Genomic DNA, 14,810 nt, shown 5'->3' with positions numbered 1-14,810 from the left:
CTGCACACACACACACACACACACACAGATTTCATCAATGCCAGAAGGGAGTGGGGTTTGCAAGGAGGAGGAGGAGGAGGAGGAGGAGGAGGAGGAGGAGGAGGAGGAGGGGGGGGGGGAGGAGGAGGAGGAGGAGGAGGAGGAGGAGGAGAAGAACTGTAGGGTCCTTGCTGCTCTCTGAGCTTGGTTGGTCTCTTGCAGACTTTTCATGACCCAACTAGGGAACATCATCAGTGTTAGAAGGGAGGGGAGAGGGAAAGGAGGGAGGAGGAAGAGGAGGAGGACTGCAGGCTCCATGGTGTTCTCTAAGCCAAGAGCCGAGATAGAGCGAGCCGAGGTGGCGCAGTGGTTAGAGTGCAGTACTGCAGCTACTTCAGCTGACTGCTAGTTCAGCAGATCAGCGGATCAAATCTCACCGGCTCAAGGTAGACTCAGCCTTCCATCCTTCTGAGGTGGGTAAAATGAGGACCCAGATTGTTGGGGGCAATATGCCAGTTAGTATACTGTCTTTGGTGTAAGCCGCCCAGAGTCCTCGGAGAGTGGGCGGCATAGAAATATGACAAACAAACAAACAAACAAACAAACAAAATAAATAAATAAACTTAGTGGTTTTCCTGCAGAGTTTTCATTACACAAACTGGGTAACACCATCAGTGCTAAGTAACATCAGAGCACTGATGACGATACCTAGTTGGGTCAAGAAACGTCTTCAGGAAAACCACCAAGCTCCGAAAGGACCAAGGACCCCTCATAACCGAATTTCCTCTGAGGGCATCGAAAGGAATCATACAAAAAAAACCAAATTAAGGGATTTAGCCTTGTAGATGAGAGAGGGCCACAAATCAAGGGAGCCATAAATAACACAATGGGAAAATAAGGAGAGTCTAGATAAAGTGAGCTTCCTTTCTTCCTTCTTAAAGGAAGATTTCTGAGGCAGCAACAGGACAACTGGCAAAGGAAGGAGACTGGGTAGGCGAAAGGAAAGGCAGCACCAGTGAATAGCACAGTTCTTGGTCGCCATGATAGAAAAAAGACGTGGAGAATCTAGAAAGAGTTTAGAGAAGAGCAACAAAGACGATTAGGGGACTGGAGGCTAAAACATACGAAGAATGGTTGCAGGAATTGAGTATGTTTAGTCTAACGAAGAGAAGGACTTTTAGGGGTGACATGATAGCAGTCTTCCAATATTTGAGGGGATGCCCCAAAGAGGGGGGGTCCACCTATACCCATGATGGCGAACCTATGGCATGCGTGCCAGAAGTGGCACGCAGAGCCATCTCTCCGGCCACGTCAGCCGTCGCCCGTTGCTTCTTCCGGGTTCTGGCGTGCCAGCCAGCTGGTCTTCACATGCGCGGGAGTGCCGGAAACTGGAAGAATAGTCGCCCGGTGCGCATGCGCGTGCCGGGAGGACGATCTTCCAATTTCCGGCACGGGCACATGCACCTGCCAGCTGGTCTTTTGGTTTCCAGCACACACATGTACGCGCGCCCCCATTTTGGCACTCGGTGCCGAAAAGGTTAGCCAACACTGACCTATACCCAAAGCACCTGAAGGCAGGACAAGAAGCAACGGATAGGTTAGCTTATTGATTGTTTGGTTGAAGAAAAGGGATATTATGTTTAGATATGAATATATGTAAAAGATTTGAGTTAAGAGATATATGTATGGGGGTGGAGGAAATGGGCAGACTATGAGTTGAATAAATGTTAAATTAGGATTTATTATATAGTTTTATAGTGGAAGGTTGCTTTGAAATGTCATATTAATATACAAAACAGATTTGATTTAAGAGATATATGTATGGGGGAGGAGAAAAAGAGTAGATTATGAGTAGAATTGTTAAATTGGGGGATATAATAATATTACTATGCTAAATTAGGAGTTATTATATAATGTTATAGTGGAATGTTATTTTGAAATGTATAGTATAAGGGAGATATAATAATATTATTAGAAAGAAAGGGTCAGCATATGGGGGATGGAGCAAGGGGATGGTAAAGTATTATATAATCTGTTATGAATTTGGGTTTTACTTTGAAGAAGCCACAGGGGGAGGGGAGGGCGAGGGGGGGGTTAGGGAGCAGGGGGGGAAAAAGGGGGGGAAATTTGTATTTGAAAAACTTTTTCAATTAAAAAAAAAAAAAAAAGAAGAAGCAACGGATGGGAATCCAGATTCTGTAACAGCTTTGTTCCCTAGGCCCGTGATGGCAAACCTATAGCACGCGTGCCACAGCAATATCTGTCTGCACACGAGCGTTGCCCTAGCTCAGCTCCAGCACGCATGTGTGTGCCAGTCACCTGATCTTCGGGCCTTTCCGGCCCACCAGAAGTCTGTTTCCGGCCTCCAGGAGGGTGGGGAAGGCTGTTTTTGGCCTAGAACTAAGGAGAAATTTCCCGTAGATAAGAACAATTAACCGGTGGAACAGCTTGCCTCCAGAAGTTGTGGGTCCTCCATCACTGGAGGTTTTTAAGAAGAGATCGGACAACCATGTGTCTTGAATTGCGTAGGGTTTCCTGCCTGAGCAGGGGGTTGGACTACAAGACCTCCAAGGTCCCTTCTGACTCTGTTATTCTATCCAAGAGTGAAAGTCACGCCAAGCCAACACTCACCTAGATTGTACTCCTGCACGCTGCTGATATAGCCGTAAAGAGGGCAATGCCCGAAGAGGACCAGCATTACCGCCGTGCCGTCCTGCAGGGTGACCATGTGGGCGGAGTGGCCCACCACGGCGTACTGCTCCTTGGCCTTTGGCGCCAGGGGAACCCAGGAATGGTTGGAGATGTGGAAGACCCAGAGCTCAGTGGTTACGTTGCCGCTTTCGTCTATCTTGCCTCCGTACATGTAGATTTTGTTCTAGAAGAAACAGGTTGCAGAGAGAGGGTATTCGTCAGAGTGCGCGCAGTGTGACTAGGTGAGACAACCCAGGAGCAAATACAGTAAACAGAGATTTGTATTTAAATAGTGATTTTTATCTACAAAGAATACATTATTATTATTATTATTATTATTATTATTATTATTATTATTATTATTATTATTATTATTATTATTATTATTATTTATTGAATTTGTATACCGCCCTACTCCCGAAGGACTCAGGGTGGTGAACAGCCATGGAATAAAACATATAAATACAAAATTTAAAATAGATTAAAACGAATTAAATAATTTGGCTCAATTTTAAAACCCCAATAATTTAAAACCAAATTTAAAATTTCCATTTAAAAAGGGGAAAAAAACTTAGGTCAGGCCGGCTTGGTGAAATAGGAAGATCTTAAGCGCGCGACGGAAGGTACGCAGATCCGGGATCCTCCGTATCTCCGGGGGGAGCTCATTCCAATAGTAGGTGCCCCCACAGAGAAGGCTCTCTCCCTGGGGGCCGCCAGTCGACATTGTTTGGCCGACGGCACCCGGAGGAGCCCCTCTCTATGGGAGCGTACCGACCGGTGGGAGGCTATTGGTGGTAGCAGGCGGTCTCGTAAATAACCAGGACCTAAGCCATGGAGCGCTCTAAAGGTGATAACCAAAACCTTGAAGCGCACCCGGAAGACCACCGGGAGCCAGTGCAGCTCGCGCAGGAGAGGTGTTACATGGGAGTGCCACATCGCTCCCGTCACCACCCGCGCGGCCGCACTCTGCGCCAGTTGGAGCCTCTGAGTGCTCCTCAAGGGGAGCCCCATGTAGAGAGCGTTACAATAGTCCAGACGGGAAGTGACGAGGGCATGAATGACCGTGCATAAGGAGTCCAGATACATACACATACTTTAGTCAGACCTCAAACAAATCAGCAATTACAGCACGGAACACACACACACACACACACACACACACACACACACACACACACATGGAGAGGTCAACAAGGCCTCTTCTTATTACAGGCTCTTAAAGTGATACCAGCCCAAAAACCTTGCTGACTCATTCCCAGCATTACATCATCGCAGCAGCTGGTCAGCTCTTAAATCATTACCCTGACAGTATTGATGGACGCGTTAGGATTCTATCCTGACGATCCACCCAGAGTTATAACAGGCAGTCCTCCACTTAGGACCGCAACTGAGCCCAACATTTCAGTTGCTAAGTGAGACAGTTGTTATCCTTTCTTAAGTGTCGTAAGTGTAAAAAACCGTCGTTAAGTCCCTTTTTTCAGTGCTGTTATAACTTTGAATGGTCACTAAATGAACTGTTGTAAGTCTCACTTAGCGACAGAAATTTTAAGGTCAATTGTGGTTGTAAGTTGAGGGCTACCTGTATTTTAAAAATCAAGAAAAAAAAGGGACCGGGGTGATTTTTTTCTAGATTACTACGTTCACCCTTGATTTTACAGGTAGTCCTCAACTTACAACCACAATTGACCCCCAAATTTCTGTGGCTAAGGGAGACACTTGTTAAATATGGATATTCCCCATTGTACGACTTTTCTTGACACGGTTGTTAAGTAAAATCACTTCACTTGTGAACTTAGTGACACTCTTGTTAAGTGAATCTGGCTTCCCCATGGACTTTGCTCCTCAGAAGGTCACAAAAGGGGATCGTGGGACCCTGCGACGGTCATAAATATGAGTCCATTGCCAGGCATCTGAATTTTGATCAGAGGACCCCAGGGGATGCTGCACACCACAGTTGTTAAGTGGGAGAAAGAGCCATAAGTCACTTTTTTTCAGGGCTGTTGTAACTCCGAACGGTCACTAAAGCCACTGTCGTAACTCGAGGACTATCTGTGACACTGTCATCTAAGCCAGGTTTCGGATCTGAGCCAAACTGGAAAAGTCTCAAGAACCCCCCCCAAAAAAAAGGAATAAAAAGCCACTTACTTCGTGTAAGGCTATCGAATGCCCATATCTGATTCCCACGGTGTTCACAGAACTGCCCAGGGTCATCCATTCTCTGGACTCCAGATTATACCTGTGTGATTAAAAAGCACAAAACACAACGCCTGTGTCTCCTTTCGCACGGGAGAACAAAGCCGCCACACCGAAGGAGAAAAATAAAGGAAAGCCGAAGGGAGAAAGGCAGGAGATCCTTTATGGACGAACCTGGTATGTCAATAAAAGCAAAGCGGATTTAGGTATCTGGCTATTCTGCTTTTTATATATATATATATATATATATATATATATATATATATATATATATATATATATATATATATATCAAAGAAACCGTTGGCGCTAATGCTGAAAACTATTTATGGAGGGAACAATGGAAACAGGAGGGCAGCTCTTCTCCCATTTCTTTAGTGGCGACCTCACACGCCCCTCTTGGAAATTGTTCGAGGGAGCCGGAGAACAAGCAGCATCTCTTCTAGAAGAATTAAGGATCTACACACACGAAGACGTAAACGGCCAGGTTTTCTTTACCACTGTGCCTTTTTCAGAAAATCCTAAAAGCTCAAGAAAAGTAATGAAGGGGAATATTTGTAGCTCAGGGGTTGAACGGTGGGGGTCTCGGGGTTCTCTGAGCTTTGTGGCTTTTTATGACCCAACTAGGTAACATCATCAGGGCCAGAAGGGAGGGGCGTTTGTGGAATGGAGGAGGAGGAAGAGAGGGAGGAGGAGGAGGAGGGGGGGGAGAAAAAGAAGAAGAGGAAGGAAGGAAGAGGGGAAGGAAAAGTGGTGAGGAGGAGGAAGACAAAGTTGAAGAGGAGGAAGGAGGAGGAGGAAGAGGAAGAGGAGGAGGAAGAGGAAGAGCGGGAGGAAAAGAGGGGAGGAGGAGGAGGCAGGGGAGAAGAGCAAGAGGAGGTGGAGGAGAGGAAGAGGAAGAGGAAGGAATGAAGGAAGACGGGAAGGAAAAGAGGTGAGAAGGAGGAGGAGGAAGATGAAGTTGAAGAGGAGGAAGAAGAAGAGGAGGAGGAGGGGGGAGGAGGGGGAGGAGGAAGAGGAGGATGACTATGGGGTCCTTGATGCTCTCTGGGCTTGGCAAGCCACTAGTATGTAAACTGAGAGCAAACCCCGTTCCTTACTAGCCCTGATGATGTTACCTAGTTTGGGTACTGAAACGTCTCCAAGCCAACAACCAAGGTCAGACAGCGCCAAAGATCCCTCCGTCAGGAAAGTGAATTCGTCAAACATTAACATAATTTATTGTAGAAAACAAAGCTATCTACCCCGTTTTTCTCCTCTGAAGAAAACAAATGAATGCAGTTCACCCACACAAAATCACAAAAGAGGGAAAAACCCACCAGGGACAAAATAAGCAATGATCCATCTTTATATTACCACATTCTGCACCTGTGAGATACAGCACAAGAGGCTTTTTTTAAAAAATCACACACGTTAAATGAGAAAAATGTTCACCTGCTGCAGAAACGGTGGAGAAGCCGCCCTAGTCTCTTAAGTGGGGGTGGGCAATTAATTTTCCTAAGGGGGCACGTGAGGAACTGGGACTGTTGTGGAGGGGCGAACCAAAAGGGCTGTGAAGGTGTGTAGAGGCATGCACACCTATAGGAGAGTAACGCGGCCACTGGAGCCCAATAAATTTGGTTTATAATATTTAACATCAGACTTCCATGTGGGTGGTTGAAATTGCCTGTCCTATAAATGCTTAGTAAAGACTTTATAAAAATATGAACATTCAAGGGACGTGTAAGTCCAAATGTGGGGACACGGTGGCTCAGCGGTTAAAGACGCTGAGTTTGTCAGCTGGAAAGCCAAGAGCCCGGGTTCGAGACCCGAGCACCGCGTGACAACAGGATGAGTTCCTGCTCCTTGGTCCAGCTCCTGCCCTCCTCGCAGTTCGAAAGCATGCAAATGCAAGTATATAAATAGGTACCACTTTAGTGGGAACAGCGTTCCGTCTGCCTTTGTCATATGAGCACGGAAATGTCTTTGGACAATGTTGGCTCTCTCAGCTAAGAAATGGAGCCTGGATAGCTCTGCAGACTAAAGCACTGTAATTTAACACCAGCTGTCTGCAATTAAAGTAAATTCGAATCTCCCCAGGCTCAAGGTTGACTCAGCCTTCCATCCTTTCTAAGGTAGGTAAATTGAGGACCCAGTTTGTGGAGGCAATAAGCTGACTTTGTATAAAATATAAAAAAGTATGAAGGCTATTGCTTAACACACTGTAAGCCGTCCTGAGTCTCCGGAGAAGGGCGGCATATAAATCAATTTTTTTAAAAAAAAATGGATGGGCACGACTAGAGTGGAAAAACCTTTACAGAGCCACGATGCACAGTGGTTAGAGCAGGGATCTCCAACCTTGGTAATTTTAAGACTTGTGGACTTCAACTCCCAGAATTCCTCAGCCAGCTTTCCACAAGTCTTAAAGTTGCCGAGGTTAGAGACCCCTGGGTTAGAGTGCAGTACTGCAGGCTACCTCTGCTGACTGCTGGCTGCCTGCAATTTGGCAGTTCAAATCTCACCAGGCTCCAGGTTGACTCAGCCTTCCGTCCTTCCAAGGTCGGTAAAATGATCGTTGGAGGCAAGAGGCTGACTCTGTTTAACCGCTTAGAGAGGGCTGTAAAGCACTGTGAAGCGGTATATAAGTCTAAGTGCTATTGCTATTTATCTTTACTTTATAACTCCCAAGTAATCAGTCAATCTTTGAAGAAGTCAAAGAAGTCAAATTCATACAATTGCTGAGAAAGCCACGATTGTAATAAACCACATAGCAATAATACTTAGACTTGTATACCACTTCCCTGTGCTCTACAGCCCTCGCTAAGCAGTTTACAGAGTCAGCCTCTTGCCTCCAACGATCTGGCGTCCTCATTTTATTGACCTCGGAAGGACAGAAGGCTGAATCAAATTTAAGTCGGTCAGGATCGAACTCCTGGCAGTGGGCAGAGTTAGCCTGCAATACTGCACTTTAACCATTGTGCCGCCCCCAGCTCACATGTCTCTAAATCACCAGGAATTCTTTACCTGTCTAGCTTTTATGAGCCTAAGTCTTCTCAAAGGTGTTAGAAATTCGCACGACGATCAATAGTTATACAAAAAGCCTATTTCTAGTGTAAAGACCTTACTGGATTTAAAATCTGCAGAAATTTACATTCCGTTGTCCGCTTAAAATCCACCCGGAAGAAAGGCCTGTTACTCACGCCAAGACCATCTGAGAGTCCGTGTGATTGAACATGTAGCCGCCGATCACCCACATGAGCTCGTCTTGGACCACGGCTTTGTGAGACGCGCGTGGCAGTTTGGGGATATAGAATTCGTCCCGGGTCCAAAAGGAGCGATTTGCTGGAATAGGAACCGAGCAGTCGATACCTACGAAGGGCAAAACACACCATACGTTACACCCTCGGGTACCTTAATACACCACTGTACAGGTAGTCCTCAATTTACGACTACAACTGAGTCCCCCATTTCTGAGTCCCCCATTTCTGCGCGCATGCGCAGAGCTGCCAGAAGGCACAAACAGTTAAAACAAAAGGGACGACTCGGGAGTAAGGCCTGGAGATGATTGGCCCCTCCCATAAGGCTTAAAAGAGGAGCAAAGGCACGTGGGCCCCTTTGCAGGAAAGCAATGTTGTTAATTCTGTTCCCAGTCGGCATCTCTGTTTGATTCTGGACTCCGTGGGGCTTTGCCAAGTAAGTCTTTGGCAGAGTGTCAAGGGAGATAAAGGTTGGTGATTATCTCGAAGGACTTCTTCAGAAGGACTTTTTTTGCAACTAATTGGGACTCAGCTGTGAATGAACGTAATTCACAGCTGTTGCAATAAAAGAGGTTTTTGGGACTACTCATGTGTTTTAATGACTCAGGAAGCCGAGGTCACAACATATAGAAGAGTAAGCAGGCTCACAATGGGGAATAGTCACTGAAAGGAATATGTTAGCACTGGCCAATGAAAATATGCTTGGCAAACAGCCAGTGTATTCCTCTTTGTGTGCCTGCTTGTTTTCTTGTAATCCCCTTCTCTCCAAACTCTCCACTCTGCAAGGGGGGGGAGGGAGAACTAAAAGGTTCAGGTACAGAAGAAACTGCCTAAAGAGGTACTTTGTTTCAGTTATCTCTCCAGCACCAGCACATGCTTTTTAATGTGTGCGCCCTATAGTGTGCCTGTTTATTCTCTTGTAATCCCTTTCTCTCCAAGGAATGTAAAAAGACACATTCATTTCCTTCTTGCTAATTATCCCGGCAGAGTAGTGAACATTCCGAACCATGGAGGAGTGGGAGGGGAGCCGAAGTAAAATCATCAGCCTAGTTGCGGTCACGTACAGTGACGGCAACACTTAACGACTGAGTTGCCAGTGCCTCATTGCTAAATGAGGACTGCCTATAAGGAGCTGAAACTTTGGACTTGAATCTGAATAGTCACGCAAATGGAGGGCGTACGCCCTCGCCTGCCGTTTCCGTGGGCCAGTTCCAAATGGCTCACAGCCTAGAAGTGGGCCACGGGTTAGAGACCCCTGCCATAGACTAACACGGATCTCCTCCTACGACGTCTGTGATGAAGTATACATACTTGGTTAGAAAAGCGATGCAAATGAAAGTGAAGAGCCATCTCACGGCATCAAATAAATGCCCATCTGTGCAATTGATCCCCATGGGAAAGTTTTTACCTACCTTGCCAACCAGGGTAACAGACACAGCCCTGAGTTCCGTTCACGCTGCAGTGACCCCTTTCCGGAAAGCCACAGTCTTCTGGGCAATTGGGAATATCACAGGCCTCTCCTTTCCAATGTTCCCAACACTCGCATTCAAACCGTTTGGCTGCCGTTCCCAGGCCGACATTCCCCTCGGCCAGAGCAGTTCTGGGGGCAGACGTTAAAGCTGCAAACAGAATCCCAAGATTTAAATCAGTGCTTTATTTTACAAGCCTCTGGCAGGATAACTGGACCCCGGAGCTTAAGAGTCGTCCCGCAACTCCAGTGAATCATGCCGTCGTGCACAGATGGTTAAAGGTAAAAAAATAATCATAATAATCCTCTTTTCAGCAGGGTTCCCCAATGCTACGCAAAGAAAAATGTTAAGTTGCAGCTACCGAGATTTTATAAGAGAATATTTGTAGCTCAGGGGTTGAACTGCGGGGTCCTTGGTGCTCTCTTGAGCTTGGTGGTTTTCTTGCAGACGTTTCATCACCCAACTAGGGAACATCTTCAGTGCTAGAAGGGAGTGGGGCTTGCAGAGAGGAGGAGGGGGAGGGGGGGGAGGAGGGGGAGGAGCAGGGGGAGGGAGCGGGGGAAAAAGACTGTGGAGTCCTTGGTGCTCTCTGAGCTTGGTGTTTTTCTTGCAGATCTTTCATGACCCAACTAGGTAACATCATTAGTGATAAGGAGGAGGAGGAGGAGGAGGAGGAGGAGGAGGAGGAGGAGGAGGAGGAGGAGGAGGAGGAGGAGGAGGAGGAGGAGGAGGAGATGGGAGAACTGTGAGGTCCTTGGTGCTCTCTGAGCTTGGTGGTTTTCTTGCAGATTTTTCATGACCCAACTAGGTAGCATCATCAGTGCTAGAAGGGAGTGGGCGAGACAGGGAGAGGGGAAGGAGGGAGGAGGAAGAGGACTGGGAGTGGGCTTTGTGGAGGAAGGAGGAGGTGGAGGAGGAGGAGGAGGAGGACTGTAGCATCCTTGATACTGAGGTTGGTGATTTTCTTGCAGACTAGCACTGATGATGCTACCTAATTGGGTCATGAGACGTCTGCAAGAAAACCACCAAGCTCACTCAGAGAGTACCAAACTCCCCACAGTTCAACAACCCTGAGCTACAAATATCCTTTTCTAATGAAAGAAACTTCAGAAGAAACCATGAATAAATTCACTCCTATGCATTTACCTATCCTACTTCAGAAGGCAACGAAACAACCCCTTGAAATATTTCAGACCAAAGCCACACAAACTTCGCAGGAGCACCACTAAGATCTGAAATAAACAAGGAAAGGGGGGGGGAAAAAACCCTGTGTGCAAAGCCACAAAGAAGGAAGTGATCCACGAGATAGACAACCTATTATATCTGGAACCATTTCTGATTTTGCTGGTTGAGGAATTCTGGGCGTTGAAATCCAACCATCTTAAAACTGTCACAGTTGAGGGACACTCTTCTCAAGGTCTACCAGGTCCAGCTTGCTCTGAGTCAGAAGAATTGAGGCAGCAACTGCTTGTGGGTTTAGTTCAACCAAAGCAAAAACAGTCTAACGTGTGCCTTGCAGCAAAAGCCTTTGCCTGCAATTCCCAACAATTTAGAATAGAATAGAATAGAATAGAATAGAATAGAATAGAATAGAATAGAATAGAATAGAATAGAATAGAATAGAATAGAATAGAAATATGGAATGGAATGGAATGGAATGGAATGGAATGGAATGGAATGGAATAGAATAGAATAGAATAGAATAGAATAGAATAGAATAGAATAGAATAGAATAGAATAGAATAGAATAGAATAGGAATATGGAATGGAATGGAATGGAATGGAATGGAATGGAATGGAATGGAATAGAATAGAATAGAATAGAATAGAATAGAATAGAATAGAATAGAATAGAATAGAATAGAATAGAATAGGAATATGGAATGGAATGGAATGGAATGGAATGGAATGGAATAGAATAGAATAGAATAGAATAGAATAGAATAGAATAGAATAGAATAGAATAGAATAGAATAGAATAGAATAGAATAACAGAGTTGGAAGGGACCTTGGAGGTCTTCTAGTCCAACCTCCTACTTAGGCAGGAAACCCTACGCCACTTCAGACAAATGGTTATCCAACATCTTCTTAAAAATTTCCAGTGTTGGAGCATTCGCAACTCCTGGAGGCAAGTTGTTCCACTGGTTAATTGTTCTAACTGTCAGGAAATTTCTCCTTAGTTCTAGGTTGCTTCTCTCCTTGATTAGTTTTCATCCGTTGCTTCTTGTCTTGCCTTCGGGTGCTTTGGAGAATAGCTTGACTCCCTCTTCTTTGTGGCAGCCCCTGAGATATTGGAAGACTGCTATCATGTCTCCCCTGGTCCTTCTCGCCATTAAACTAGACATGCCCAGTTCCTGCAACTGTTCTTCGTATGTTTTAGCCTCCAGTCCCCTAATCCTCTTTGTTGCTCTTCTCTGCACTCTTTCTAGAGTCTCCACATCTTTTTTACATCGTGGTGACCAAAATTGGATGCAATATTCCAAGTGTGGCCTTATAAAGTGGTATTAACACTTCACGTGATCTTGATTCTATCCCTCTGTTTATGCAGCCCAGAACTGTGTTGGCTTTTTGGGCAGCTGCTGCACACAGCTGGCTCCTATCTAAATGGTTGTCCACTAGGACTCCAAGATCCCTCTCGCAGTTACTACTATTGAGCAAGGTACCACATATACGGTACCTGTGCATTTTGTTTTTCTTCCCTAAATGTAGAACCTTGCTTTTAATTAAGACAACTCCAGTTGTAAAAACAAGATCCTGCCCAGCTAAGGGAGACGATTCTGGCCCAGATGGAGAAACTGTCCATCATCCCCTCTGGGCAGGGTGGCCCTCTACATCAGTGTTTCCCAAACTTGGGAACTTTAAGAAGTGTGGACTTCAACTCCCAGAATTCCCCATCCAGCATGGCTGGCTGTGGGATTTTGGGAGTTGAAGTCCATACATCTTGAATTTCCCAAGTTTGGGAAACACTGCTCTACATCGATGTCCCTCAATCTTGGCTCTTCCTCAATGACTTCTACAGTGACATTCTGAGAGCCATCACAAGGTGGCGCTGCTGTTCCTCCAATTCCAGATTCTGTCTCTTTGTCCTCAGCTGCACATCCGGAAAACCGAGGGCGCTTGGCAGTCCGGGCAGAAATCGAATGAGCGAGCGTGGCGAAAGGAAGCAAAGGGAGTCCCAACGGTCACAGATAGGCGCCTTGGGTGGTGCAATCCCAAAACCTCTGGAGGACCACTTCAACACCATCGGCATCGACGACAAAGTCCCCATCGGTCAATTGCAAAAGGCAGCTTTACTCGGGACAGCTGACGTCCTGCGATTTACCTCTAACTCTACATCCAACGTCAACGTCTGCTGATCCCACGTGTCCTTGGGAAGGACTCGAGAGGTGGATAAAACTGCCAAATCCAGTCAGCACATCAGGCTGGCAAGCACAACCCATCGTCATAGTTTATTACATTTATAGGCCGCCTGGCTCCCAGCAAAAGTCGGTGGCTTACAATTGTTGAAAGATTGAAAACAAAGAGCGACGGAAAAAGACACAAGAGGAAAAAAGACAGGAGAATGTGGAATCCTGTTTCTCAACCTTAGCAACTTTATACGATGAGAGGACTTCAACTCCCAGAATTCCCCAGCTGGGTTATAGCCAGCATGGTAGTTTTCTTGCAGATGTTTCATTACCAAACTAGGTAACATCATCAGTGCTGGCCTCATCAGCCTGCAATAAAACCACCAACATCAGAGAGCACCAAGGATGCCACAGTCCTCCTCCTCCTCTTCCTCTTCTTCTCTGCAAACCCCACTCCCTTTCAGCACTGATGATATTACCTAGTTGGGTAATAAAATGTCTGCAAAAAAACAACCAAGCTCAGAGACCACCAAGGACTCCACCCACTCCCCTCCTCCCCCTCCTCCTCCTCCTTCTTCTCCTCCTCCTCCTCCTCTCTGCAAACCCCACTCCCTTCCAGCACTGATGACGTTACCTAGTTGGGTAATAAAATGTCTGCAAAAAAACAACCAAGCTCAGAGACCACCAAGGACACCCTCCCCACACTCCCCCTCCTCCTCCCCCAGTTCAACCCGGAGCTACAAATATTCTCTTCTAAAATGCAAGTTGCATGCTGGCTGGGGAATTCTGGGAGCTGACGTAAAGTTGCTAAGTTGCTACTACATTCTCCTGTCTCTTCAGATTGTATGAATCAGGTTGAAAAATTTATCAACCGCTTCTAAGCAGCGTCCATAGGTCATTCTCTAGGGAAAGCCTTCACATGCTGCATTTAGCAGACTCCCACAATATAGACAGCGACAAGATCTTGTGGCCAAATATCAAAATACCTGTGACGTGCTCATTATTTTGGTACCACCGGATAATCAAATCCCCCCCCCCTCAAATCCAAAGGAAGCCCCTTCCGAAGCGATCAGCGCAAACTTTAAAGAGCCTTGGTAGTACAGTGGTCTAAGGCACCCTGTTATTAAGCTGGTTATTAAGACCAGCTGCCTGCAATTACTGCAGGTTCGAATCTCTCCAAGGCTCAAGGTTGACTCAGCCTTCCATCCTTTCTAAGGTGGGTAAATTGAGGACCCAGTTTGTGGGGGCAATAAGCTGACTTCGTATAAATATACAAAAGTATGAAGGCTATTGCTTAACGCCTTGTAAGCCGCCCTGAGTCTCCGGAGAAGGGCGGCATATAAATCAAATTAAATTAAATAAATAAATAAATAATAAATAAAATGATCTAAGAGGCTGCCACTAACAAATGAAGGAGGCGGATGTACAACTCATTTAGGACTCTCTGCTCTCTACCTGTCTGGCCACAATATTTAAACATCAGCTCTTCTGATTCAGGTGAGCGTTTTTCCATAAGCCTTACAAGAGCGTCGCTTTGATTAACATCCCTGATGCCATTTTAAGAGAACGTTCCTTTTAGCCCAAAATTACGTTTTTATACAGGTAGTCCTTGACTTATAAATTTCGTTTAGCGACCGTTCGAACTTGCAACGGCACCGGAAAAAGGGACCGATGACTTGTTTTTCACACTTATGGCCTTTGCAGCATCCCCCCCACTCCCCAGTCATGTGATCAAAATTCGTCCCCTTGGCAACTGACTCATATTTATGACGGTGGCAGTCCGGTCCCGGGGATCACGGGATCCTCTTTTACGACCTTCCGACGGTCAATGGGGAAGCCGGATTCACTTAAGAACCGTGTTTGTTCCTAACTTAAAAAGGGCAGCGATTAGCAAC

At 46.0% G+C, this 14,810-nt stretch overlaps 1 protein-coding gene across 1 annotated transcript in view; it reads right to left on the bottom strand.

The window, feature by feature from the left end:
* ATRN (attractin) overlaps positions 1–14,810 on the bottom strand; it is a 208,776-nt gene that overhangs the window by 139,570 nt on the left and 54,396 nt on the right. The window contains 5 exon segments of the mRNA XM_070949103.1: positions 2,611–2,854; positions 4,816–4,906; positions 8,043–8,211; positions 9,512–9,647; positions 9,649–9,718. Of these exon segments, the coding sequence (XP_070805204.1) occupies positions 2,611–2,854; positions 4,816–4,906; positions 8,043–8,211; positions 9,512–9,647; positions 9,649–9,718 (710 nt within the window).

The sequence above is a fragment of the Pituophis catenifer genome, unplaced genomic scaffold (assembly GCF_029215685.1).
Source record: "Pituophis catenifer annectens isolate HBS135680 unplaced genomic scaffold, rPitCat1.0.hap2 SCAF_8, whole genome shotgun sequence".
Classification (NCBI taxonomy): Eukaryota; Metazoa; Chordata; class Lepidosauria; order Squamata; family Colubridae; genus Pituophis; species Pituophis catenifer.
Note: the sequence above shows the minus strand (reverse complement) of the source record. Positions and strands in the feature narration are given on the sequence as shown.